This window comes from Cebidichthys violaceus, unplaced genomic scaffold (assembly GCF_023349555.1).
Source record: "Cebidichthys violaceus isolate CVI_PGR_0920_01 unplaced genomic scaffold, fCebVio1.0.p SCAF_3, whole genome shotgun sequence".
NCBI classification, from domain to species: Eukaryota; Metazoa; Chordata; class Actinopteri; order Perciformes; family Stichaeidae; genus Cebidichthys; species Cebidichthys violaceus.
In genome coordinates, this window is record NW_027176483.1 from 21,713,928 (window position 1) to 21,740,107 (window position 26,180).

Here is a 26,180-nt window from a genome sequence, read left to right on the forward strand (position 1 = left end):
CTCCAGGCCACGGTCAAGCCCCACACCCCCGCCCGACCACTTCGCTCTGCTGCCTCGGGTCGATCGGTCGCCCCGTCGCTCAGAGGTCCTGGCGGCCGATCGACCCGGTCACGGCTGTTTTCTGTCCTGGCCCCACAGTGGTGGAATGAACTTCCCGACAGCAGAGTTGCTGCCCATCAGGCTGAAGATGTGCTATCCTGAGCCTTCCACTCACCACTTATTGTATTCATATCAGTTTGTTGCACTTATTGTAGTCGTATTAGTTTGTTTCTGCTCTGTACTTTTGCGCTGCTTCAGGCTCTTAGATGCTTGTGTAAACAAGGAGATGTACTTGTGACTTCTGGTGACTAGTAGTTCGCTTGAATACCTATGTTGAGTACACTTTTTGTAAGTCGCTTTGGATAAAAGCGTCTGCTAAATGACTGTAATGTAATGTAATGTATTGTAATGTAATGTGCTTTTGTTTTCCCTGGTAGCTATCGGTAGCTGTCCCCAGTTAGAAGAGTCTCCATACAAGTTCTTTGGGTTCCCATGTTGTTTGTGTGGTGCTGGTAATGCATCAAGAAACGCAGCATTTACTGTTTAAACCATGCAAAATATTCATAAAACCATTTTTGTTGTTTTATGCATTGAATGGAAACCCACAATGCATTTTGGTAAGAAAACACTGAATGTTAACATAACTTCAAGGTAACTTTGAGGTAGTTTAATCAAAGTCCTTCTTCTGATGTGGTTATTATTAAAGACAAATGTCGCTGATACGTAAATATATGGGAGAAAGAATTCTTAGCATTATATATTGGTCAGCGATGAAACAATAAGAACATGTCAAACCAGTGTTGTTGTCATCTTTCTCAGTACCAGGACATGCACTGTTCAGAGCTGTGGTTCCACGGCCGTCTGAAGGAAGGCAGGCTGATGGCGGAGCGAGACCGTGAAGGCAGGCTGATGGCCGAGCGACTGATCCACGATTACTGTGTAGAGACCGGGGGAAGAGATGGTACCTTCCTGGTCCGACCGAGTGATACCTATCAAACAGACTTCACCCTCTCCTTCTGGTACAACATCCAGTCTCTTGATCTCATGGCCAACCGAAAGCTTAAGGACTGTGCTTTTTTGTGTGTAATATATTAAAATGTATTGTGTGCGACTCTTGAGCACTCGTCCTCTGCGTGTATTTCAGGCGCAGCGGGAAGGTCCAGCACTGTCGCATCCGCTCGGGTTCAGAGGACACACACACGTACTTCTACCTGACGCCAAACCTGCACTTTCCCAGCGTGTACTCCGTGATCCAGCACTACAGAGAGAACCCACTGCGCTGCCAAGACTTTGAACTGCGCCTCACCGACGCTGTGCCGCAGCCCAACCCACACCTGCAAAAAGGGTTTGTCATACATGAACAAACGTCAGTCTGATACATCACAGGGGACTGGCTAAAAATCTACATACGATGTAAGCTAGCAACGAATTATCATACCATGGTATCATTTTTGTGTATATATATATATATATATATATATATAGATGTATTTATATATATATATATATATTTCGGCGGATTAGATCTCGCTAGCTGAGTTAAAATAACGAGTAATAATAAGATTATGTCTGTAATAACAGTACAAAGAAGAGGACTAAACGGTCTATATATGGCATGCATGGGCGGTTGATATATACTGTGTGTATATAGCAACCGCCCATGCATGCCATATATTTTTCACATTCACTTTCACCCTCATACGCCCACAGAAGCACAGTCACTCTTTCCCCTCTTTCTCTTTCTTCCCTTCATTTTGCGTCCATTTCAAAATGCTTTTTGTAGTTTTGATAACTGTCTCAACACACACACACACAGACATGCAAACACATGCAAAATGTAACTATGTGTCCCGGGAGTTCAGGACAGAACCAAATAGCAACCACAAGACAGGATTCAGGTACAGAACAGACTTTATTTTACACTGGACAGATGGCAGGATCGACGGTGTGGTTTCCCGTGGCCTGACACAGGATGGCAGGCACACTAGTAGGCACTAGACGAGAGAGGTCAGAACCGGGGATCGTAAGAACGGAAACTTACGAACAGAGGTAACGGAGTACCAGGGTAGAAGACGGTACCTGACTGACAACCGATGCCTGCAGGACCAGGGTTGATATACTGTCAGGAGGTCATTAGTGGGATCGGGATCCAGTGTGTCAAACTGCAGGTGGTAACCGGCTGGATGGTCCGCAGACACTGGTTTGATTTGTGACACATGAAATGTCGGGTGGATCCTTATGGCCGAGGGGAGTTTCAGACGGACCGAGGAAGGATTGATAATGGCCCAGATCTCAATTGGGTCGATGAACCGGGGGGACATCTTCCGGGATTCGGTTCTTAAAGGGATATCCTTAGTGGAGAGCCACACCCTTTGACCGACTTGGTGATGTGAAGCAGGGATGTGGCGGCGATCCGCCAAGTGTTTATTTTATTCCGCCGTTCAGAGAAGAGCGGACCGGGTCTCCTTTCGCACTCTCCTGCAGCGACGGAGGTGGAGCTGAATTGAAGGAACGGCTATCTCCGCCTCCTGGGCAGGGAACAGAGGCGGCTGGTACCCCAGGGAGACCTCGAATGGAGTGTGACCAGTAGCAGATGAGGTATGGGAGTTGTGAGCATATTCCACCCAGGACAGATGAGTACTCCAGCTGGAAGGGTTCGATGCTGCCACGCAGCGGAGGGAGGCCTCCAGCTCCTGGTTTAGTCTCTCTGTCTGCCCGTTAGATTGGGGGTTGAAACCGGAGGACAGACTGATGGTCGCGCCGAGGGCCTGGACAAAGGCCCGGCCGAAGGCTTTCCAGACATGGGTTATGAATTGCGGGCCACGGTCTGAAACGATGTCCACTGGGATCCCATGTAGACGGAACACCTGGCTGACCATAATGTCAGCCGTCTCCTGAGCTGAGGGAAGCTTGGGCAGAGCAATGAAGTGAGCCGTCTTGGAGAAGCGGTCGACCACCGATGACCGTGTTCCCTTGAGAGGGCGGCAAAATGGGATCAGGGACGATGTGGCACCAGAAGGGGTTGCAGCAAGCCGGCGGGAGGTTGGTGTGACGTCTTATTGCGGGCACAGGTTAAGCAGGCGAGGACAAATGCTCTAGTGTCCGCTTCCAGTGATTTCCACCAAAAGGTCCTCCGAAGCAGGTTAATGGTACGTCTGACGCCAGGGTGACAGGAGAACCGGGAGGTGTGCGCCCATTGGAGCACCTGGGAGTGTGCGGACAGGGGAACAAAGAGGCCGGTCTGGCTGGTCTGGCTGGGTCCGGAGAGCGTCCCGCACCACTGATTCGATTTCTCAGGTGAGAGACGCCGCCACACAGGTTGCTGGGAGGATGGAGTCTGGACTGGAGGCGTGGCCCTGGGGGGAGAACTGGCAAGAGAGAGCGTCGGGTTTGGTATTCTTGTGGCCTGGACGGTAGGAGATGGAAAAGTTGAACCGTCTGAAGAACAGAGACCACCGAGCCTGGGTTTAACCTTTTGGCGGTCTGGATGCACTCCAGGTTCTTATGGTCCGTCCAGACCACGAATGGATGAACGGCCCCCTCCAGCCAGTGTCTCCATTCCTCGAGAGCCAGTTTGATTGCCAGCAATTCTCTGTTTCCAACATCATAATTTCTCTCCGCCGAAGTCAACCGGCGACAATAGAAAGCACAGGGGCGGAGCTTAGAGTCAGAGTTCGAACGTTGTGTCAGGATGGCTCCCACACCTGTGTCAGAGGCGTCTACTTCAACGAAGAACTGTTGAGTGTCGTCGGGATGAGTAACTTCTGCTCCTTGAGAAGTTGGAACGCCTGGCCGGCTTCTGGTGTCCATACAAACGTGGTTTTGGAGGAGGGGAGTCTAGTGAGGGGGCCTGGTACCTTGCTGTAGTTCCGGATGAAACGGCGTAAGAAGTTGGCAAACCCCAAGAATTGTTGAAGCTGTTTGCGAGAGGAGGAGGTCGGCCATTCAGTCACTGCTTTGACCTTTTCCGGATCCGTCCTAACTTGACCCCTCTCCATAATGAACACATGAGGAGAGGAGATCGGGGGGGGGAACAGAGGTTAACACACAACGGGTCAGACAGGGATCCTGACACTATGCTTTTGTGTGTGTGCTGTGCAGGTGGTTCTACAGTAACCTGAGCAGAGGTCAGGCCGAGGACTACCTGCTGAGGATTCCTAGAGACGGAGCTTTCCTCATCCGACAGCGAGAAGGAGAACCAGACTCCTTCGCCATCACGTTCAGGTGCAATGACACTTCAGACTTTATCTGTCTTTGCTGGATCTGTGTGTGCATGTGTGTGTGTGTGTGTGTGTGTATTAATCATCTCTCTCTCATTCAGAGGCGACGGTAAGGTCAAACACTGTCGCATCCAGAAGGAGGGCAACATGTACGTGCTGGGCACCACAACCGAGTTCGAGAGCCTCGTGGACCTGGTCAACTACTTCAGGAAGAAGCCACTGTATCGCAAGATCAAGCTCCGTTACCCAGTCACCCCCGAGCTGGTGGACCGCTTTAGCGCAGTGAGTGACTGTGGGAGACGTACAAAGACCAGAGATAATTGAGACATGGGAACCACGAATGTCTGCAAATGTTTGGGCCAATTATTTTAGTATATGTTAAGATATTTCCCAGGATAATTAATAACTTTGACCTGCTGCTATACGAAAAGTCAGGAGATCACCAAAGTCCCTAGGATTCATCCTCTGGGCACCATGATCAATCACCTGTACAAAATTGTTATGGCGATCTATCCAATAGTTGCTGAGATATTTGAATCGCACCGACTGACTTTGTCATACCTATGACCCCACTGCTGGCATTGCTTAAAAAATTATATATTTTCCTAAAAGTGTATTGTGCTAACACAGGAGAAAGACTGCGCCTCTCTGTATGACGTGAAGACGTACGTGGAACCCAACGAGATCGAGCCCTCGCTGGTGTGTACACACACACATACACACACACACACCGCTACACCCTGTCAGCTTTAGCTGTCTGCTATCCTGTGCGGTGTCCCGTGATGAAGTCATGATAGTGTGCGTTTGTCTCCTTCAGCCTCAAAGTACAGTGAGGGCCGTCTACAGCTACCCGGCCAAAAATCCGGATGAGCACAGCTTCAGCAAAGGAGCTTTGATACACAATGTGTCAAAGGAGAGCAATGGATGGTGAGTCCACACACACACACACACACACACACACACACACACACACACACACACACGCACGCACAGTTCAGTTATGAGTCTTTGCCATATCTTAGGAACTAGTCACTTTAATCCCCTGCGTAATGCATCGTCATCTGCATATACTTGGCTAGCATGGCCAAAGAACAAAACAGGTCCTCACGTTGTCCTCCTCCGCTCTGCGCTGCACTACAGGTGGAAAGGCGACTACGGTGGAAAGTTGCAGCTGTTCTTCCCAGCGAACTATGTCGAGGAAGTGTCCAACAACACCAAACCTGACGTCAAAGGACAGGTGAACAGTTCAGGTCACAGTTTAAATGGAGGTCAATCAGCACAGCGATCGACTGATAAATAATCAAATGTATTTGCCACGTGTACTAAAACAGGACATGGAAGACAACCCACTAGGTGAACTATGTCAGGGCGTGGTGGACATCTCCAAGTGCAACATCCAAAACCGTGAGTTCTTTAAGTATCTGATGCATGCTGGTTGTCACTATCCTCACTACACTGATGTCGCTTTTCCTAGCAGTTAAACAACCAATTAATAAAGCCTGAAAACAAAAACACATGGACTGTATATAAGAATGTTTTCAACCCCTGAGTTTGGCAATACCGCGTCGCCATCTTGTAATAAGGCCGTCACCATCTTGGCTTTTTTGCATCTGAAGAAGGGAAGTGACCATATTTGGAATGCGAAGGAGTGACGTCGAGACGCCGTATAAGATTCTGGTAGCGACAGCAACCTGTCAATCACAGTAAGCCCCGCCCCTAAAGCATCCCCTGCTTTATGGTCTGTTTGACTCTAAATGGAGCATAATGTACTAAATGAACATCATGCTGTATTGAAGAAGACTGTAAACTAGAGATTGAGACCATAAACTCATGTTTACAATGTTTACTGAGGGAATAAATCAAGAGAGAAGTAGAGTCATTTTAGACTAGACTTCTATACAACCAGAGGAGTCGCCCCCTGGTGGACACTCGAGAGAATGCAAGTTATAAGACACTTCCGCATTGGCTTCACTCGGAGAACTGAAGGTCGCCACCTGGGAAAACTTTATTTTGAAAATGATTAACATTCAAAAGTTGCTCATTAGCCATAATTCTTAGTTAAGGCACTCAAATACTGGCATATTGTCAATAAAATTAAAAAAAATAACAGAAATATAAAATAGAAATGTCTGTAATGTAAATGTGAAGTCTGTGTTGTCTACGATAGAGTGTGGTCACATATACGCAGCGACAATCTGTAGCATTAGTCAGTTGCTGCTGCAGCTGACAGCAACTGGTGCGCTGACAAAATCTTTGCCGGTAAAACCATCGCTCCAGTATTTCTGTTCCACGTGCGTGAGAAGTAGACGTAAACAGCAGGGCGTACCGAAAGGGTGGCGCATACCGAACGGTTCAATACCAATTCACCCTTATTCCGAACAAGACTAGCACAATCATTGTATTCACCTGCAACCTGGTCATCAAAGCATTGCTCCCCTAAGTGGTCAGAAACCTCAAGAGGTACGATTTTTACATTCATCATTTTATCTATCTACCTACTTACCTACCTACCTACCTACCTACCTACCTATATACCTACCTACCTACCTACCTACCTATCTATATACCTACCTACCTATCTATCTATATACCTACTTACCTACCTACCTATCTATATACCTACCTACCTATCTATCTATATACCTACTTACCTACCTACCTATCTATATACCTACCTACCTACCTACCTATCTATATACCTACCTACCTACCTACCTATCTATATGCCTCCTTACCTACCTACCTACCTACCTATCTATATGCCTCCTTACCTACCTACCTATCTATCTATATACCTACTTACCTACCTACCTACCTACCTATCTATATGCCTCCTTACCTACCTACCTATCTATCTATATACCTACCTACCTACCTACCTATCTATCTATATACCTACTTACCTACCTACCTATCTATATACCTACCTACCTACCTACCTATCTATATACCTACCTACCTACCTACCTACCTATCTATATACCTACCTACCTACCTACCTATCTATATACCTACCTACCTACCTACCTATCTATATACCTACCTACCTACCTATCTATATGCCTCCTTACCTACCTACCTACCTACCTATCTATATACCTACCTACCTACCTACCTATCTATATACCTACCTACCTACCTACCTATCTATATACCTACCTACCTACCTACCTATCTATATACCTACCTACCTACCTACCTACCTATCTATCTATATACCTACTTACCTACCTACCTATCTATCTATATACCTACTTACCTACCTACCTATCTATCTATATACCGTATTTTCCGCACTATAAGGCGCACTTAAAAGCCTTTACTTTTCTCAAAAAACGACAGTGCGCCTTGTAATCCGGAGCGCCTTATATATGGATCAATTGGTTAATTGGTTGATCCATACTGGTTGTACACGGCGCTCTGTCAAAATGTTTCAGTACGACTGGTAAACTACAAAGCCGCACCGCTTGCAGCATTACGGCTACCGTAGTCAGGGGCGTCGCCGAAGTAATAGCGGTAAACACCGCTCGAGAGTTACTATATTGTGAATGCACTAACGTTTGATTTAGTGGTATCAGACTGTTTCTTTTACGTGTTTACTGAATCAGGGAAAAGTTCCCCTCTACGTTTAAGTTACCGTATTGTGAATGAAATCAAAACTCAATAAAGTTTGACTGAATGATTTATCTGACTGTTTTGTTGACATTCCCTTTAGCACAGCTCCATCTAGTGGATGCATAACGCAACCCCAGTCAAACGTTTGACTGTAGTAGCTTCTATTCTATGCGCCTTATAATCCGGTACGCCCTATATATAAAAACAGTTCTAAAATAGGCCATTCATTGAAGGTGTGCCTTATAATCCGGTGCGCCTTATAATCCGGTGCGCCTTATAGTGCGGAAAATACGGTACCTACCTATCTATATATCTATCTATATACCTACTTACCTACCTACCTATCTATATACCTACCTACCTACTTACCTACCTACCTATCTATATACCTACCTACCTACTTACCTACCTACCTATCTATATACCTACCTACCTACCTACCTACCTATCTATATATCTACCTACCTATCTATCTATCTATCTATCTATATACCTACTTACCTACCTACCTATCTATATACCTACTTACCTACCTACCTATCTATCTATATACCTACCTACCTATCTATCTATCTATATACCTACTTACCTACCTACCTATCTACCTACCTACCTACCTACCTACCTATCTATATATCTACCTACCTATCTATCTATCTATATACCTACTTACCTACCTACCTATCTATATACCTACCTACCTATCTATATATCTATCTATATACCTACTTACCTACCTACCTATCTATATACCTACCTACCTACCTATCTATATATCTATCTATATACCTACTTACCTACCTACCTATCTATATACCTACCTACCTACCTATCTATATATCTATCTATATACCTACTTACCTACCTACCTACCTATCTATATATCTATCTATATACCTACTTACCTACCTACCTATCTATATACCTACCTACCTACCTATCTATATATCTATCTATATACCTACTTACCTACCTACCTATCTATATACCTACCTACCTACCTACCTACCTATCTATATATCTACCTACCTACCTACCTATCTATATACCTACCTACCTATCTATATACCTACTTACCTACCTACCTACCTACCTATCTATATATCTACCTACCTACCTATCTATCTATATACCTACTTACCTACCTATCTATCTATATAACTACTTACCTACTTACCTACCTACCTATCTATATACCTACCTACCTACCTACCTACCTACCTATCTATATATCTACCTACCTACCTACCTATCTATATATCTATCTATATACCTACTTACCTACCTACCTATCTATATACCTACCTACCTACCTACCTACCTACCTATCTATATATCTACCTACCTATCTATCTATCTATATACCTACTTACCTACCTACCTATCTATATACCTACCTACCTACCTATCTATATATCTATCTATATACCTACTTACCTACCTACCTATCTATATACCTACCTACCTACCTATCTATATATCTATCTATATACCTACTTACCTACCTACCTATCTATATACCTACCTACCTACCTATCTATATATCTATCTATATACCTACTTACCTACCTACCTACCTATCTATATATCTATCTATATACCTACTTACCTACCTACCTATCTATATACCTACCTACCTACCTATCTATATATCTATCTATATACCTACTTACCTACCTACCTATCTATATACCTACCTACCTACCTACCTACCTATCTATATATCTACCTACCTACCTACCTATCTATATACCTACCTACCTATCTATATACCTACTTACCTACCTACCTACCTACCTATCTATATATCTACCTACCTACCTATCTATCTATATACCTACTTACCTACCTATCTATCTATATAACTACTTACCTACTTACCTACCTACCTATCTATATACCTACCTACCTACCTACCTACCTACCTATCTATATATCTACCTACCTACCTACCTATCTATATATCTATCTATATACCTACTTACCTACCTACCTATCTATATACCTACCTACCTACCTATCTATATATCTACCTACCTACCTATCTATCTATATACCTACTTACCTACCTATCTATCTATATAACTACTTACCTACTTACCTACCTACCTATCTATATACCTACCTACCTACCTACCTACCTACCTATCTATCTATATACCTACTTACCTACCTACCTATCTATCTATCTATATACCTACTTACCTACCTATCTATCTATATACCTACTTACCTACCTACCTATCTATCTATATACCTACCTACCTACCTACCTATCTATCTATATACCTACTTACCTACCTACCTATCTATATACCTACCTACCTACCTATCTATCTATCTATATACCTATTTACCTATCTATCTATCTATATACCTACTTACCTACCTATCTATCTATCTATATACCTACTTACCTACCTACCTATCTATATACCTACCTACCTACCTATCTATCTATCTATATACCTACTTACCTACCTACCTATCTATATACCTACCTACCTACCTATCTATCTATCTATATACCTACTTACCTACCTACCTATCTATATACCTACCTACCTACCTACCTACCTATCTATCTATATACCTACTTACCTACCTACCTATCTATATACCTACCTACCTACCTATCTATCTATCTATATACCTACTTACCTACCTACCTATCTATATACCTACCTACCTACCTACCTATCTATCTATATACCTACCTACCTACCTATCTATCTATCTATCTATATACCTACTTACCTACCTACCTATCTATCTATATACCTACCTACCTACCTACCTATCTATCTATATACCTACCTACCTACCTACCTACCTATCTATCTATATACCTACTTACCTACCTACCTATCTATCTATATACCTACTTACCTACCTACCTATCTATCTATATACCGTATTTTTCGCACTATAAGGCGCACTTAAAAGCCTTTACTTTTCTCAAAAAACGACAGTGCGCCTTGTAATCCGGAGCGCCTTATATATGGATCAATTGGTTAATTGGTTGATCCATACTGGTTGTACACGGCGCTCTGTCAAAATGTTTCAGTACGACTGGTAAACTACAAAGCCGCACCGCTTGCAGCATTACGGCTACCGTAGTCAGGGGCGTCGCCGAAGTAATAGCGGTAAACACCGCTCGAGAGTTACTATATTGTGAATGCACTAACGTTTGATTTAGTGGTATCAGACTGTTTCTTTTACGTGTTTACTGAATCAGGGAAAAGTTCCCCTCTACGTTTAAGTTACCGTATTGTGAATGAAATCAAAAATCAATAAAGTTTGACTGAATGATTTATCTGACTGTTTTGTTGACATTCCCTTTAGCACAGCTCCATCTAGTGGATGCATAACGCAACCCCAGTCAAACGTTTGACTGTAGTAGCTTCTATTCTATGCGCCTTATAATCCGGTACGCCCTATATATAAAAACAGTTCTAAAATAGGCCATTCATTGAAGGTGTGCCTTATAATCCGGTGCGCCTTATAGTGCGGAAAATACGGTACCTACCTACCTATCTATCTATCTATATACCTACTTACCTACCTACCTATCTATATATCTATCTATATACCTACTTACCTACCTACCTATCGATATACCTACCTACCTATCTATCTATCTATCTATCTATCTATCTATCTATCTATCTATATACCTACCTACCTACCTATCTATCTATATACCTACTTACCTACCTACCTATCTATATACCTACTTACCTACCTACCTACCTACCTATCTATCTATATACCTACTTACCTACCTACCTACCTACCTATCTATATATCTACCTACCTACCTACCTATCTATATACCTACCTACCTACCTACCTACCTACCTACTTACCTACCTACCTACCTACCTACCTACCTATCTATATACCTACTTACCTACCTACCTACCTACCTACCTATCTATATATCTACTTACCTACCTACCTACCTACCTATCTATATATCTACCTACCTACCTATCTATCTATATACCTTCTTACCTACCTACCTATATATCTACCTACCTACCTACTTACCTACCTACCTACCTACCTACCTATCTATCTATATAACTACTTACCTACCTACCTACCTACCTACCTACCTATCTATATATCTATCTATATAGCTATCTATCTATATACCTACTTACCTACCTATCTATCTATCTATCTATCTATCTATCTATCTATCTATCTATCTATCTATCTATGTACAGATGTTATATGTCAACTAGACGTTGAGCATTGGTCCCCAAATTGGGGAAAAAAAAAAAAGGTGCTTTTTGTGTTTCCAGTGAAGAGCGGTAAGAACGGGAAGCCCAACGTGTTGACCCTGCAGGACGTGGAGCAGGACAGTCTGCATTTCGACCTGGCGGCGAGCTCTCTGGAGGAGCTGTTTGAATGGTACCAAGTGGGCTGGAACATCACCCAGAGAGCGATGAACAAGCAGTACAACCGGGAACAAGAGGTTAGCATCTCGTGGTGTATGATGGTGTGTGTAGAGGGGCCCTCTGAACCAGGCTGTTACACAAGTATCTATAAAGTCTGCTATCTACAAAAGATTTTTATTTCTGTTTACATGCGTGTATTTTTTATGACATCTTTTTGTGACTCTTGTGGGATACTGTGCTATGATATTAGTTATGACAAACTATACTGTACTATCAGCTCACATTGTGCTTTTTCATATTGTCAGCCTGTGTAACATGAGTGCAGACTACATCTAAGGACAGTATGAGATTGAAACATACTGTAAGACCACAATGGGAGCGCGGTACCGGTCTGTCAGCGTCACCGTGCAAACAGGAAGCGGCTGTTTTTTTGTTTTAGATCAAACAGCAGGTTGAGGTGGAGAAGAAGGCGGACGTTGCCATGGAGATGTCGGACATTGTGGTCTACTGTCAGCCGCGCAGCAAGGAGAAGGACCGCTTCGGTAAACATCTGCAGACGCACACACTGAACACGGAGGTCCATGAACGCGTGCAGCGCGATGACTTGACGAGAACACTTTACCACGTCTGCACGTCAAATGTGTTTATTCTCTCAGCGTGATTAAGTCAACACCATGAAGCCTTAGATTATGAAGCCATACCGAACTTGTCCTTATCGTCGTTATGAAAGAGTTGTATGAATACACATCAGAGTTGGTTACATTAGAATTACCTGAGCACAAATTATGTCTGAATATCGAGCAACTGAGCAAAAAAAATGCACCTGAAAACGTGTAAAACTTTATGGTAACCCTTAAAAGTTAAGTCAGTGTTGTGACACTTAGTTTGAGATAAAATAAAAAAGATACATTATTATTAGGTTGTTCCTGCTAGGCCTGTCAAAATTGGCCCAAACTTTCATGGAGTGTGTGGGTGACTGAGCAGCGTTTTGAGCTGGACTTTAGTTTCTCACTTTGAAAGCCCGCGATGAACGAGGAGCGGCTGATTCGTTACGTTGAAACGAGGCGTCACCCGGACTACACCTCCACATTTCACAACAAAACAAAAATAATTTTTAGGTCGCAGCTGGCTGGAGGAGGAGCTTAAAGTTTTGTTCATTCTCCATGATCGTGTGACTCGGTGTATTCAGTGTGTGTGAGGCTGACGAGGTTCTCAAAACCCCTTTTTTTGGGGGGTCAGTTCCATTCTTCTGACCCCTCGCTAGTCTGCCAGCAGCCACCAATACTGCTGGTAGATAAACTTGATCATTCCCTCCATACATCTTTCAGAGAGCTGGTAAAGTGACTGTAAAAAGGTTTGTAGTTTCCTTATTTCCTAGCTGCTCCCAGCCGTTCTGCGAAGCTAACGCTAACGCAGCAGCTTCACATTCACTGTACAGATATGACAGCGGCGCTAATCTTCTCATCTACCGTTGGCAGGAAGCCGCTTTCCCCAAAATGATTCACAATAATCCAATATGCTATAACAAGCTCACACCGTCTCTGTGGTATAAAGAAATGAACGTAATCACAAGTTGTAATACAGGCTACAGGTGACCAGTGAGACAATAGTGCACCTCAGCCTGTTCAGTGAGCATCTACCTTCACCGTTCTTCTACCACAACTCAAAGTGCTTCAGCAAACAGGATGTGACCAAAGAGAAAGACCTGAGGACTACACAGCTTCCTGTGTGTCACCGATCTAAATGTAGACATACAGCGAGTTGCACATAACCTACATCCACACCGCAACGGCCCTCCTCGAGCGACTCTGTTCTTCTAGTTTGGTTTTTAGATGCTTAGCTGTTTTTTGCACAGTTTAGTTACTCCGACCATATACTTAGTTTAGTCTAGAAGGAAACAAGGGAGCATTCTAAATGCTCTTATCAATATGAGTCGTCTATCTTGCCAGTTGCACTTATGATCGTTATCCGCCAATGTTCAGTAAAGTATGCGATCAGGAACTCTGCATTCATGCTTTCTGTTCGCTGATGATGTTACATTGTAAACAACCAATCCGAGTTGAGATTGACCGGAGGAGGGCTGGTGACGTTAGCAGCGCCGCTAACGGCTAACGAACGAAGGTTCTGCTCACTTACATTGTGATGCGTTCAGGCTCTGCTCGGTGAAAGGTGAATAACGTTATCGTGATGTGTAATCTCGTAAAATGTAGTGTTGGTGAGAAACTTGAATGGATCCAGTTGTTTGAGATGTTTTCACAACAATGTCAATAGATATTAGAGATGAATTATGAGCTGTTTACACTCGAGTATGGAGCGTTCCGTGAGACGTGACAATGATGAAATGTTCGTGTAAAACGTTCTCGATGGGGATTGCTGGCAAGTCTACAGGGTCGTGAGGCTCTATAGTCACAGGTTTCATTATGAACAGTGTCAGTCCAGTTTATCGGTCTGGACCATTATCAGCTCAACATGCACCTCTCCAATGAGTGCTCCTCTCTTTGTCCCCACAGACTCGTACAGCTACAAGGAGATCCGCTCCTTCGTGGAGAACAAGATGCCCGGAAAGAACCGCACCAAGGACTTCCTGCAGTACAATCGCAAGGCCCTGAGTCGAGTCTACCCAAAAGGCCAGCGCGTGGAGTCCTCCAACTACGACCCTTACCCGCTGTGGGCCATTGGGAGTCACATGGTGGCGCTCAACTTCCAGACTGCAGGTGGGCTGATCTCTCCCGTGGAACAACTCAGGGGTCGGCTGGGAAAGGCCCAGGGTGACGGTGGTGACGGTGGTGACGGTGGTGACGGTGGCTCGCAGCTCCGACTGTGAACTTTACAGAAGCCCTCACCCTCAGACCTCGCCGCTCAGTTAAAACTACTACTACTACTATAAGACACAATACCTGCTTTGAGGACGCAGTGTGCAGTTATTTTAAAAACAAAGGAACAGTTTTGGACATGTGATGTTTCCTGCCTGACAGCAGCGATATGTAGAACAGAGGTTTATGTGTTATGTATGTGTTTCACCCAGATAAATACACCCAGTTGAACAGCGCCCTCTTCAGTCTGAACGGACGTACGGGCTTCGTGCTGCAGCCGGAGCTCATGCGCGACGAAAGCTACGAGCCTCAGCAGGAGAGGAAGAAGGTCAAGTACGACATCGCGGTTAGGGTACGTCTGTCCACAGACACGCGCAGTAGTAACATGCTAACACATACATCATCATCATCGTCGTGAGGTTGCTTTAGGATACATCCAAGTGCATGATGCTGACTGGCTGATGAGCTGCTGGGGAGAACTTCTGAACAGCAGCTGTGTGTGTCTGCAGGTGATCGCCGCCAGACACCTCCCAAAGCTCGGCCGCAGCATCGCCAGTCCATTCGTGGAGATCGAGCTGTGCGGGCACGTGGACGAGAAGTTCAAGACCATCGTCTACCGTAAGGAGAGGGCGGGAGGGTTGTCGGGGAAAGAGGGGAGAGGAAAGAAATGAGGCTGAAGCGAGAAGCTTGTCGTCCTGTCGGCTGCAGGTGACAACGGTCTGAACCCGGTGTGGAAATCCCCGGCTGACTCGGCGGTCTTCACCGTGCTCGAGCCCGAGCTCACCTTCCTGCGCTTTGTGGTCAACGAGGAGGACATGTTCTCGGACCCCAACTTCCTGGCTCAGGCCACGTTTCCTGTCAAAGGCATCCGCTCAGGTGGGAACATCAAGCTCACCAAATACTCTCTATCAAGCAATACTATTGTTTTTATGCTACTCTTTTATTTCATGTGCAGTATGAGAGATCAGTGAAGACAAGTCATGGATGTCAAACATTCTTACATTCACACTCTGAGCCGCGGTACAACAAAGTTACAAAGTGACACATTGTATCATTGTCACCGCAACCTCTCATCATCATTTAATTCTACCGTCTTAAACTAACACGGTCATTACTGCGCTACCTACTGCCACCCGCTGGCATGGAAGAGTATTTCATTACTTAGCCACTATGTTGCAGCTCAGGCGCTCAACAATGGCAATTTTTTGCAGCAACTAAATAATATTTGTTTTGGACCAATTAAGTGAAATTGGACATTTTCAGTGGATGAAAATCACTGCTTTAACTAACTTAACTTCAAGAACTGTGAAAGACTGCATGTTATGTACAAGTAGTATCACCTGCAGCTATCATCTAAAGAATTCAATAATGTTTTGAATTTAATTTGAATATCTTCCTCTGGTTTAGTGTGAACATCGACCTGTAAAACAAACTAATCACACCATGTATCGTAGTCAGAAGCTGTAAAAACAGACATTATCGTATGAAAAGCAACCAAATCAAAGCTTCATGTTGTGATATCTCATCAAAATCCATTTATTCTACATGTCTTGTTTAAAATTGCACAAAAAAAAAGCAGATTCTGTTTAAAAACATTAAATTCTGAGCTTCTCAACACAGCTGGGAAGAAAGACAAAAACTGTAAAAATGAAAAATAAGTAATAAGTCAATCAGTATAGCCTGGGGAGCCTCCCAATAGTGTTGGAATAAATAAGTATATATATATATATATATATATATATATATATATATATATTTATATATGTTGTACAAAAGACATGTTTGAGTTATTTCTACTTCACGCCATGATATATGTTTGATATGATGGTTGATGTGCTCAGGTTACCGCTCTGTACCTCTGAAGAACGGCTACAGTGAAGACTTAGAGTTGGCCTCTCTGCTGGTCTACATCAATGTTCAGCAAGCAGGGGTGAGAACACACATACACACACACACACACACACACACACCTCAGTATCGAGTTACACCTGCAGTTGGATTTCACACGACTTGTCCTTTCAGAAAGCAGAGGAGGAGCTGTACTCGTCCTCCAGCCAGCTGAAGAAGAAGCAGGCGGACGTCGGCGAGCCTTTCCTGTACGACACGCACACCAACATCCAGCGCTCCGCCGCCCCGCGCCAACACAACCCGCTCACCAGAGAGGGCAGCACCGGGGAGAACCACAGGTCAGCTCAGACCTCCACCAGGTGGTCTAAATGAGATGAGGGCCCTTCTAAATTCTTTCGCTGTTTTTTCTTTGCACCCCAGGACAAAAGATAAGAAGATAAACAACAGTAAGTTCTACTCCTGAAGACTCGCCGGTCCTCATCCTTCCTGCCTGAGCGGCGGAGAAACACCGACTACGCATCTAACTCCACCTCTACCTGCAAACGGAAGAAACTGTGATCTGTGCAGTTAAGAGGTTCACAATTGTGAGACGTTATCATTTTTAATTTTCATACCCAAAACGGCTTTCTATCTATTTAAGATTCAAAGAAAGTCGAGGCACATTTTAATGTCATTTTCTGGGGTAACCTCTTGTACCTCATGTAGGAAGACCAATAAACTATAATGCAGAGCCGGTGAGGCCGGGTGAGAGGAGGTGAGTCCTTCATAAGATGTGAGGCTGTGACATTCCCTCTGAGCAGCCAGCGTAGTGCATTCAGTCTGACATCAAACTGTTAAGAGGTGGACAACACTGAAACCTGGAGGATATTTATTGTGTAACTGAAGTGACCTGTTCACTGCAGACTGCTCTTCTGCATGTGTCGAATGAATCTTTTATTTTGTGTCTTAATTTCAAATTGTGAAGAGCGTGAGACGACGTGGAAACGCTGTTCTTTGACGCGTCGTTTCTCCAGTGTGACGTGATATTCTGTGTGTTCGGAGGTGAGACGTCAGTCTAGTGAAAACGGGCGATGCAATGACAAGGTTTCATGTATTTCATTTGAAGCCAGAGGAGGTTCATAGCTTTCCTGTAACTCCTCCGAGGCCTTCTCATGAATCCAGTCAATAAAGAATGCTTGGTGAACTTGACCCTTTATTTCTGCTTCATCTTTATTGTTGCCTAGAGCTGTGTTGCATTGTGTTCTCTGTAACATTAAGCATGTATTTATGATGTTAACATTAAGATTGAATAGTTTAGACTAAAATGACTGACTGCAGATGTTTGGACGTGTCGGGGAATAATCACTCGCTAACTGAAGCTTGACAAGTTGGTGCCATGAACCAGGGTAAGTGATTGACTCGCTGGCCGTAGAGCTCGTGGTCTTCAGCGTGTCACATGCAAGGATCCATAACGGTTGTCCATACATCTCGACACGGAAAGACTTTTCACCAGCCTTCACTGAGCACGGCGGTCAAACTAAACAACACCCGTGCTCCTTCATTCAGCAACTTCTTGTCATCTGAGTAGAATGTCCTAGCTAATATTGTAACATGACCCAAAGCACAAGGGTTACACCTACCGGACCAATTGTGTCCTACATACAAGGTCACGGTACAAGAACCGGTACACGCTTCATTAATGTTGGTGGTTTTTTTGCAGCCAATGAACGGAATTCCATATTTGGACTGAGGAGGAGTGACGTAGAGACGCCGTATACGTCTCTGGTAGAGAACCTGTCAATCACTGTGTAGCCCCGCCCCTAAAGCATCCCCTGCTTTCTGGTCTGTTTGACTCTAAATGGAGCATAATGTACTAAATGAACATCATGCTGTATTGAAGAAGACTGTAAACTAGAGATTGAGACCATAAACTCATGTTTACAATGTTTACTGAGGGAATAAATCAAGAGAGAAGTAGAGTCATTTTAGACTAGACTTCTATACAACCAGAGGAGTCGCCCCCTGCTGGACACTAGAGAGAATGCAGCTTTGATCCAGAGGTTGCCGCCTGGTGATAACACCACTGAGTGCTTCCAGCCACTGTTTTGCGCCCCGCAAGGATCCCCCTGGACCCCTTACTAAGGTCCATGCTATGCCCTAAATTCCCTCCAATACTTTAACACTTTTCTCTGCCTTAATAATCAATCAGTGACTAAAACACCTTTTCTTCGTAACTGTTGCTGGATGCGTTTATTTCAGGTATGAGCAACATCCCCTCAGAATGTCCATGCACGTCCCTGCAGACGGTGTCACGACCATAACCCATATCTTTGACACCACACACACACACACACACACACACACACACACACACACACAGACACTGTGGTCAGCGAGGTGTCCTCTCACTCACGGCGTAAACATAAAGCAATGTGAGTTACAAGGCTGGAGTATGAGAGGTGCACCTCGGCTTCATTTCTATGAAAGTAACTGTTTCTGAGCAGCTCACCATGGCAACGTTTGACACAGCGACATACACGAAGCTGATTGAGAAAAGCTCATTAGTGCCATTTGACACGCCCACTTAAACAGGGGTTTATTTACTCATTATGTTCATCTATAACCTCCATTCAAACCTTACTATGTTCTTGAAACATAAAGGGTATTATTCAAGCCAACAATGTGTGTGGGTGAGCTTTTTCAACAAACCTTAAAATGATATATTATTCATATTCTTCAACTTGTTTTGATGACAAAGGCTGTTAGAATGTGAGCCGTTCTATCCGTAGAAGTCTTTCTCCATAACTTAAGTGTGCTTATGAGCGAGTGAAACAGGAATAACTCGCTTGTTAGAAGTGAGATATGCATTTGGCTTAATAATGACCTTTCTTGCTGTCATTTGCCGCACTTGTGAGCACCATCTCAAGTGCGTCTGTCGCTACTGTGAGCCAGCTGTTCCCGGGGTTTAGCTTCTCAGGCAGCCTACTTCCTCGCGACATAAAAATCCAGCAGATCCCCCAAAATGTTCCTCATTGAGGGGAACATTCTAACCAACCACTACCATTCATGTTTACTCTCCATAGCCAACAGCGTTACGTTTGCAGTTGTATAACCATTGCTATTGTTACGCTGCTACCTGACAGACACAGCTCTGGGGCAAAATGATCAAATGGAAGTTGCGTGACGTCAAAACAAGTTGTGTTGACAGCTAGCCCCCAACTAGCCTGATGCTAGCTAGTCTTCTTTGCGTCGGGTCCTGGCAAGTCCCTCGCCGACTCTGATGGTTTTAAGAAGTGTGCTGGCCGTCTTTCGCCCATGCGCCGTAGCGTTTCGGTTTGAGACATGCAGGACAGGTACAGCGAGATAGGCTTCGTCCAGCAAATACTCGGTTTGAATTTAGTGCCGAGGAAAAATGGCACGCACCGAGGAAACGACACCTCTCTCGACGACTTCTCAGGTGGGCTAATGTTTGGTAGCTTTGCTAGCTAACGTTGTGCAGGCTGTGTGTCGGTGCTGGGATGCGGTACCGTGTTCTGAGGGTGGATAGCACACGAAGTCGCGCCTAGTGTTTCGATTTTAACGAACGCGGGGGACGTTTGAATGTGCGAAATGTCCCTTCAAATGTATCTCTACGTGTTTGTTTGTACGCGCTAGCATTGTCGAGGCACCGTGTAGCAGTGAAGCTAGCTAACGTCCTGCTTCATCCCAACCGTTGTTTATACAGTCGGACTTTTTTGGGGATATTACTGATTGTGCCTCTGCATTGCATTGTCTCTAGCTGTCGTAGGTTAACGTCCTGTTACCTGTAGGGATTTGAAGTAAGAAATGACATCGTAACTGTTCATGTATTCCGGGAAATGAATTCAAAATGTCATCGCGAGCCCTCTGTCTAAGCCTCTCTTTTGTATAAGTTACAAATGCGTAGTAGCGCTGTTATAGGTGTGTGTGTGTGTGTGTGTGTGTGTGTGTGTGTGTGTGTGTGTGTGTGTGTGTGTGTGTGTGTATAGAGGCTTTGTGGAGGCTTGAGCAGCCATGTTCTGTACTTGTCCCGTCAGAGAAGTGTCACTTACTGTAATTAAACCGTGTTTACGTTGCTCTGACCTGTTCCATCGTCACTATGAGTCCGGATGAAGTCTGTGCTTCTGGCTCTAATGCAGCGCTGTGATAGACAGGGTCCTGAAGGGTGCTTTTAAGAATGCATTCTGAACAACATCTGACCTTTTTTGAAGACATTATTCACATTTATAACAAATAGCACAATGTGCCGTACTGGTGTAAAAAACCACCTGGACTTTTTAGGACTTACAGGCCAAAGTTTGGGACAGTCCTGTCTTAACTTGGGACTGGAGTCTCCGCCTTAGTTGTTTGTAGCCCGGATCACATTAACGAATGATCTAATTGTCTCGCCGGGCACTGTGATCGTCATGTCGTGATGTGTGTCTGCATGGTGTGTCTGTCCAGAGATGTGGTACGGCGTGTTCCTGTGGGCGGCGGTGTCCTCGCTGATCTTCCACCTGCCTGCGGCTCTGCTGTCCATCGCCACGCTGCGCCAGCACAAGATGGCCCGATTCATGCCCATCGCCATCCTCCTCATGGGCCTCGTGGGACCACTCTTCGGGGGGGTCCTCACCAGTAAGTCGATACTTGATCCCGTGGAATGTGCTCCTGTACATTGGTTTGTATTGATTTGGCTCGGGTCAGGGATGTCACGATACCAGGATGTGGCGGTCGATACCGACACCCTCTCGATGCCACGTTAAAAAACGAACCAGTAAACAGGTGTTCTGTTCAACAGTGTACGCAAACTACTCACTGCTCCCTTTTCATGGACCGTCAGTTAGAGTTGCATCCCTCGGCTCGGGTAGCTCTACATTGTGATACACGTTATCATTCATTACTCAATACGATGTTGCTGCTGTGAAAGCATTGCTAGTCTATCAGAAATGAGGTCGAACTAAACCACGAGTCTGTTGAGTAATGTGTTCCTTTCTGATATCTTTTTAAAGGTGCAGCCATAGCAGGTGTGTACAAGGCGGCAGGAAAGAGGATGATCTCTTTGGAGGCTCTGGTGTTCGGCGTGGGACAGTCATTCTGTGTCCTCATCATCTCCTTCCTCAGGGTCCTCGCCACCCTCTAGCAGCACCGGGGCCCGCCCGGCCGGCACCCGACGCCGCCGGGTGAGTCCGACGCCAGTCGCGCCTTCTCTCGACGGGACCCGAGTTTAACGCGGCTCAAGACTAGATTCACCCGGGAACGTCCCGGAGACACGCGTAAACCAGTCGGACCTGGGACGTGATGTCATTTGCTACCGGTGGACCAGAGACCAGAGTGGATTTTATTCAAACTCCTGACTTGCTGTCCGTGTGACGTTCCCACCGCAGGACGGCTCAACGCTGCGTTCACGTCACATGACTTGTATGACGTGAAGGCAGAGCGGGATGCTGTAGTCCCCTGTTGCTGGAAGTTACAGTTTAGCAGCAGGATGACACTAACCTTTCTCAGGGGCCGTGTGTGTGTGTGTGTGTGTGTGTGTGTGTGTGTGTGTGTGTGTGTGTGTGTGTGTGTGGGTAGCATACAGTCTGTCCCCATGCAATGACTGCAGTGGGACAGAGCGGTGGCGGGATGCTGAGACAGGGACGCGATGGTTTTATGCAAAGATTCTGTCTGTTTCCCTCGAGGCCTTAACTTCTGTTTCCTTCCTTCCAGAGCGTTGTGTCTCTTCAGGCGGTCGGTTCTTTAATGCAGCCTCTCTTGCTGCTTCTTGTTCTTCTTCCGCATATATTTTTTTTTTGTTCAAACTAATTGGAACCTGACTGCCTGTGTGTTATTGTTAACTCCAGTTAGTGAGACTCTTTCTCAGCTAAGCATCGAGTGAAGAGGTTTTTTTATGATCTGTTTTCATGGGACAGGACATCTTATTTTTTTAAATTCTGGCCCACATGCAGCGCAGAGAATGTGTCCGTTTGTCTGCTCTTCTTCTTGTTCTCCTCTCTCCTTGAATGATTTTATCGGTGTGTCATTTTGCCGCACTGAACTGATTTGTACATATTTTAAATTATATTTATAATTATGATCTTTTATAGCTTTTTAATCTTCACGACCAAACGTGTTTTGCTGGTTTCTGTTTCTGCACTACGCTGATCAATGGACTCCTCCGGTCCCCACGGTCCTGAGCTCCAGTCAGCCTCTGGTGGTGGTGGAGCCGGAGCTTTTGAGATGAGCCTCCTTGAGAAACATCTGCATGTTGTTTCTTTAAACATCTGGCCACAGGTGGAACGTCGGAGCAGAGTTTGATTCATTTTGCTTCCGTCACATCCAGAATGTTTCTCCCTTGGGACTTTATTTTGTATTCTGTTGCAGATTGTTCTGCACATTCCAGCTGGACACATTGTTGTCCCACATCTCGCCGCTTACGCCGTGGTAGTCGTGTAATCGTATAATCCCAGGAGCCCCTTTAACCCACGCAGACCTGGAGACTTCTCCCTCTGACCCTGTACGTCACAGCTGCAGTCACTTCTACAGTTACATCTATAACACTAGAGAGGGCTGTGATCAGAAAGTGATGTCCTCAACACTCCAGACGTTCAGCACCCGTGGGACCGGCAGTGGGCCCAGCAGTGGGCCCGGCAGTGGGCCCGGCAGTGGGCCCGGCAGTGGGCCCAGCAGTGGGACCGGCAGTGGGACCGGAGTTGTTCGACGGTGGACGGTTACCTGAAGACTCCGTTTGTCTTCTAGATGTTTTGACGGTGGCTCTTTCGGACCCTCGACACCAGATTCCCCGCCGCACCAAACCGCCTCCTCCTTCAGACTTCGGAGTTTGATTTTCTTTTCGACTGCTCGGTATCCGTGTGTGGCGTCGCACTTTACATATCGTTTTTGAGTTTGCGGTGGTTTGAGAGGAGCTCAGTGAAATATGACAAAGACTTTACTGAAGTGTGTGTCTGATGCAGAAACAAGCCAGCCTTGTTAGAGATTTGCCCCTGGCCTTGCTTTCATGCGGAACATTTCGGAGAATGTTTATTTTTTTATGGTTGTGTAATTTAGGTGTGTGTGTGTGTGTGGTTCTGGTTCTGTTACAGCAGCTCATACTGGTGCATACTCTGTGACATGAGTCTCCGTGTTGAGCTCTTGTGTCGGCGGTCAGAAGCCTTTTAGTGCTGTTGGTGAGCAGCAGTGAATGTCTCTGAGTCCTCTACTCAGACCCCTGATGGGGTTAAAGTCCTCGCTCACACGTTCTTGAGGCTGCTTAACTCAGGGGTTGAGTTCCGCATCGCCAATGAAAGCAGCGGCACCGTTGGCGTCCGGTTGGATCGGCACCGTTGACGACCTTCATGAAGGAGGGTTTCTGTGCATCGGCTCGTCACGGCAAGAATTTAAAGCTGTAATCTGATACGGTGACCATGGTAACCGTGGTAACAGACGCGTATCGTGTCGTCTGAAGACGGTTTTAGCTAGGTGGACCAAATGTCTTGATCTATACTGATATGTCAAAATTGAGAGATCTTCCATAAAGTCTTGATTTTGACGATCTCATCATTTATTTAAGCTTGTTTTTGGGCAGAGAGCGACTCCCACACTCGCCAGTCGTCCCGTTAGTCTTCTGGGATCTTCTTCAAATCAAATGTTTCTTTAGTCAGATGGTCCGTGATGGACAGCCGGGCCGAGGTAAGACCAGTGTCTGCTGTAATAGAACCGTTTATCTCCACGCCGTTTGGTCCACATTCCTGGACTGGTTCTGTTCCATTTTTAACCAGATTGCAAAAGGTTTTAAAAGTTGATTTTATTAGTAAATTAAGTGCCAATGGTTGATATTTTCATGGAATAAAAAAATGTTTCAAGTATGACGTTGTGGCTTCTCTTCCTGTGCGCCCTCTAGTGGTGAGAATAGCTATAGCTTCATTACACACAGGCTGATCCATACTTCAAGCGTTTATTTCTTTTATTTTGATGATCATGGCTTACAGCTGACGAAAACCCACAATTCAGTATCTCAGAACATTAGAATATTACATAAGACTAATTAAAAAATATTCTGATTCATTGAGATGCATCTGTAGATCCAGTAAACATGCTGACTAAACAGGATGTTAATATGCCATTCATGAAGACACTTTTCTCCAGTGGCTCAATAAAGTGTGACCTCCTCCTCCTCCTCCTCCTCCTCCTCCTGGTCACATGGCCGTGGTGGCTTTCTGCTGCTGATTAAATCATAATTAATGCACTACTGTTCAACACTAGACCAAGTCTCAGTGTTCAGGGATCTTCTTGTGCTCCGTCTGCCTCCTGTCAGCAGAACACTGTTCATCTTTGACACTTTGCTCTATTTTTCTTCCATTGAATGTTTTCTTTCAGACTGGTGCAAAGAAACCAACACTGTCTGTTTGTGTCTCTAGATTTCCCCTAAATTCATCTAATCTACTAGTTCATGTTGTGACCCTCTTCACCTGGAGACTCTTCTGAATGTCTGAACCCTAACTAAACGTCTCTTTAGAGGAGCTTTTCTATCAATGGAGTTTTCCTCACATTCTGATCCGCAAAACTTCACACCTTCATTCCTCTCTGTGTGCTGAATATATATATATATATATATATATATATATATATACACACACACACACACACACACACACACACACACACACACACTTATACATATACAATGTGTCCCATTCCAGATCTTCCCAATACTTCCCACAAATAATTTCATGTTTTCAAACGTGTTTACTCCAGCGATCATATCATGGAGAGATACATTAAATAAACACATATTCTAAATAATAAACATAATATATTACTGTTATAAAGTCATATTTCTGCCACTTTCCCACAGTTGAACATGAATAAACTCAATGGGCACAAACACTGAATTATCTGTATGTAATGATTCATTATATTATCTATTTATTTATGTAATTAAAGGCTTTTTAAACTCTTCTGGTGAATCTTTCAGACTAGTGTTGAGACATGTGCGTTGATATAAAACATACTTTCACTCTTTAAAATGCTGAACTTTGAACACATTGCAGAGTTTCCTACCTGTGTCTGCTGCCCGCTGGCGTCATGGTAACGGGGATATCAGGCCAGCCAATCAGCTCCTTCCATCTAGGCTTCACACGAGAAGCTGAATGAAGTTGTGCGATAACTCTTAAGACGTCGTGTCTCCTAGGAGCATTAGATGAGGTGATGCTCCTCATGGTGTCTCAGCTGTAGAGCTCTAGAGACCTCGAACTCTTCATGTTGACTCTGATCAGGGAAAC

At 44.7% G+C, this 26,180-nt stretch overlaps 2 protein-coding genes across 2 annotated transcripts in view; both read left to right on the forward strand.

Annotated features, from left to right (window-relative positions):
- The window catches only part of plcg2 (phospholipase C, gamma 2), a 33,260-nt gene extending 15,128 nt beyond the window's left edge, over positions 1 to 18,132 (forward strand). Inside the window, exons 17-33 of the mRNA XM_068724212.1 lie at positions 859 to 1,058; positions 1,184 to 1,384; positions 4,141 to 4,263; positions 4,361 to 4,541; positions 4,890 to 4,958; positions 5,077 to 5,186; positions 5,400 to 5,496; positions 5,591 to 5,663; positions 12,188 to 12,360; positions 12,723 to 12,825; positions 14,794 to 14,997; positions 15,309 to 15,448; positions 15,606 to 15,714; positions 15,805 to 15,972; positions 16,938 to 17,026; positions 17,119 to 17,282; positions 17,365 to 18,132. Coding sequence (XP_068580313.1) covers positions 859 to 1,058; positions 1,184 to 1,384; positions 4,141 to 4,263; positions 4,361 to 4,541; positions 4,890 to 4,958; positions 5,077 to 5,186; positions 5,400 to 5,496; positions 5,591 to 5,663; positions 12,188 to 12,360; positions 12,723 to 12,825; positions 14,794 to 14,997; positions 15,309 to 15,448; positions 15,606 to 15,714; positions 15,805 to 15,972; positions 16,938 to 17,026; positions 17,119 to 17,282; positions 17,365 to 17,407 — 2,247 coding nt within the window. The 3' untranslated portion in view covers positions 17,408 to 18,132. The remainder of the gene's footprint in view (positions 1 to 858; positions 1,059 to 1,183; positions 1,385 to 4,140; positions 4,264 to 4,360; positions 4,542 to 4,889; positions 4,959 to 5,076; positions 5,187 to 5,399; positions 5,497 to 5,590; positions 5,664 to 12,187; positions 12,361 to 12,722; positions 12,826 to 14,793; positions 14,998 to 15,308; positions 15,449 to 15,605; positions 15,715 to 15,804; positions 15,973 to 16,937; positions 17,027 to 17,118; positions 17,283 to 17,364) is intronic.
- A 2,021-nt stretch (positions 18,133 to 20,153) lies between these two features.
- tmem170a (transmembrane protein 170A) lies at positions 20,154 to 24,764 on the forward strand. The gene is made up of 3 exons (XM_068724213.1): positions 20,154 to 20,380; positions 21,385 to 21,555; positions 21,930 to 24,764. The coding sequence occupies exons 1-3, from the start codon at positions 20,266 to 20,268 to the stop codon at positions 22,058 to 22,060; spliced, it is 417 nt and encodes a 138-aa protein (XP_068580314.1). The 5' UTR covers positions 20,154 to 20,265; the 3' UTR covers positions 22,061 to 24,764.
- The last annotated feature ends 1,416 nt before the right edge of the window (positions 24,765 to 26,180 follow it).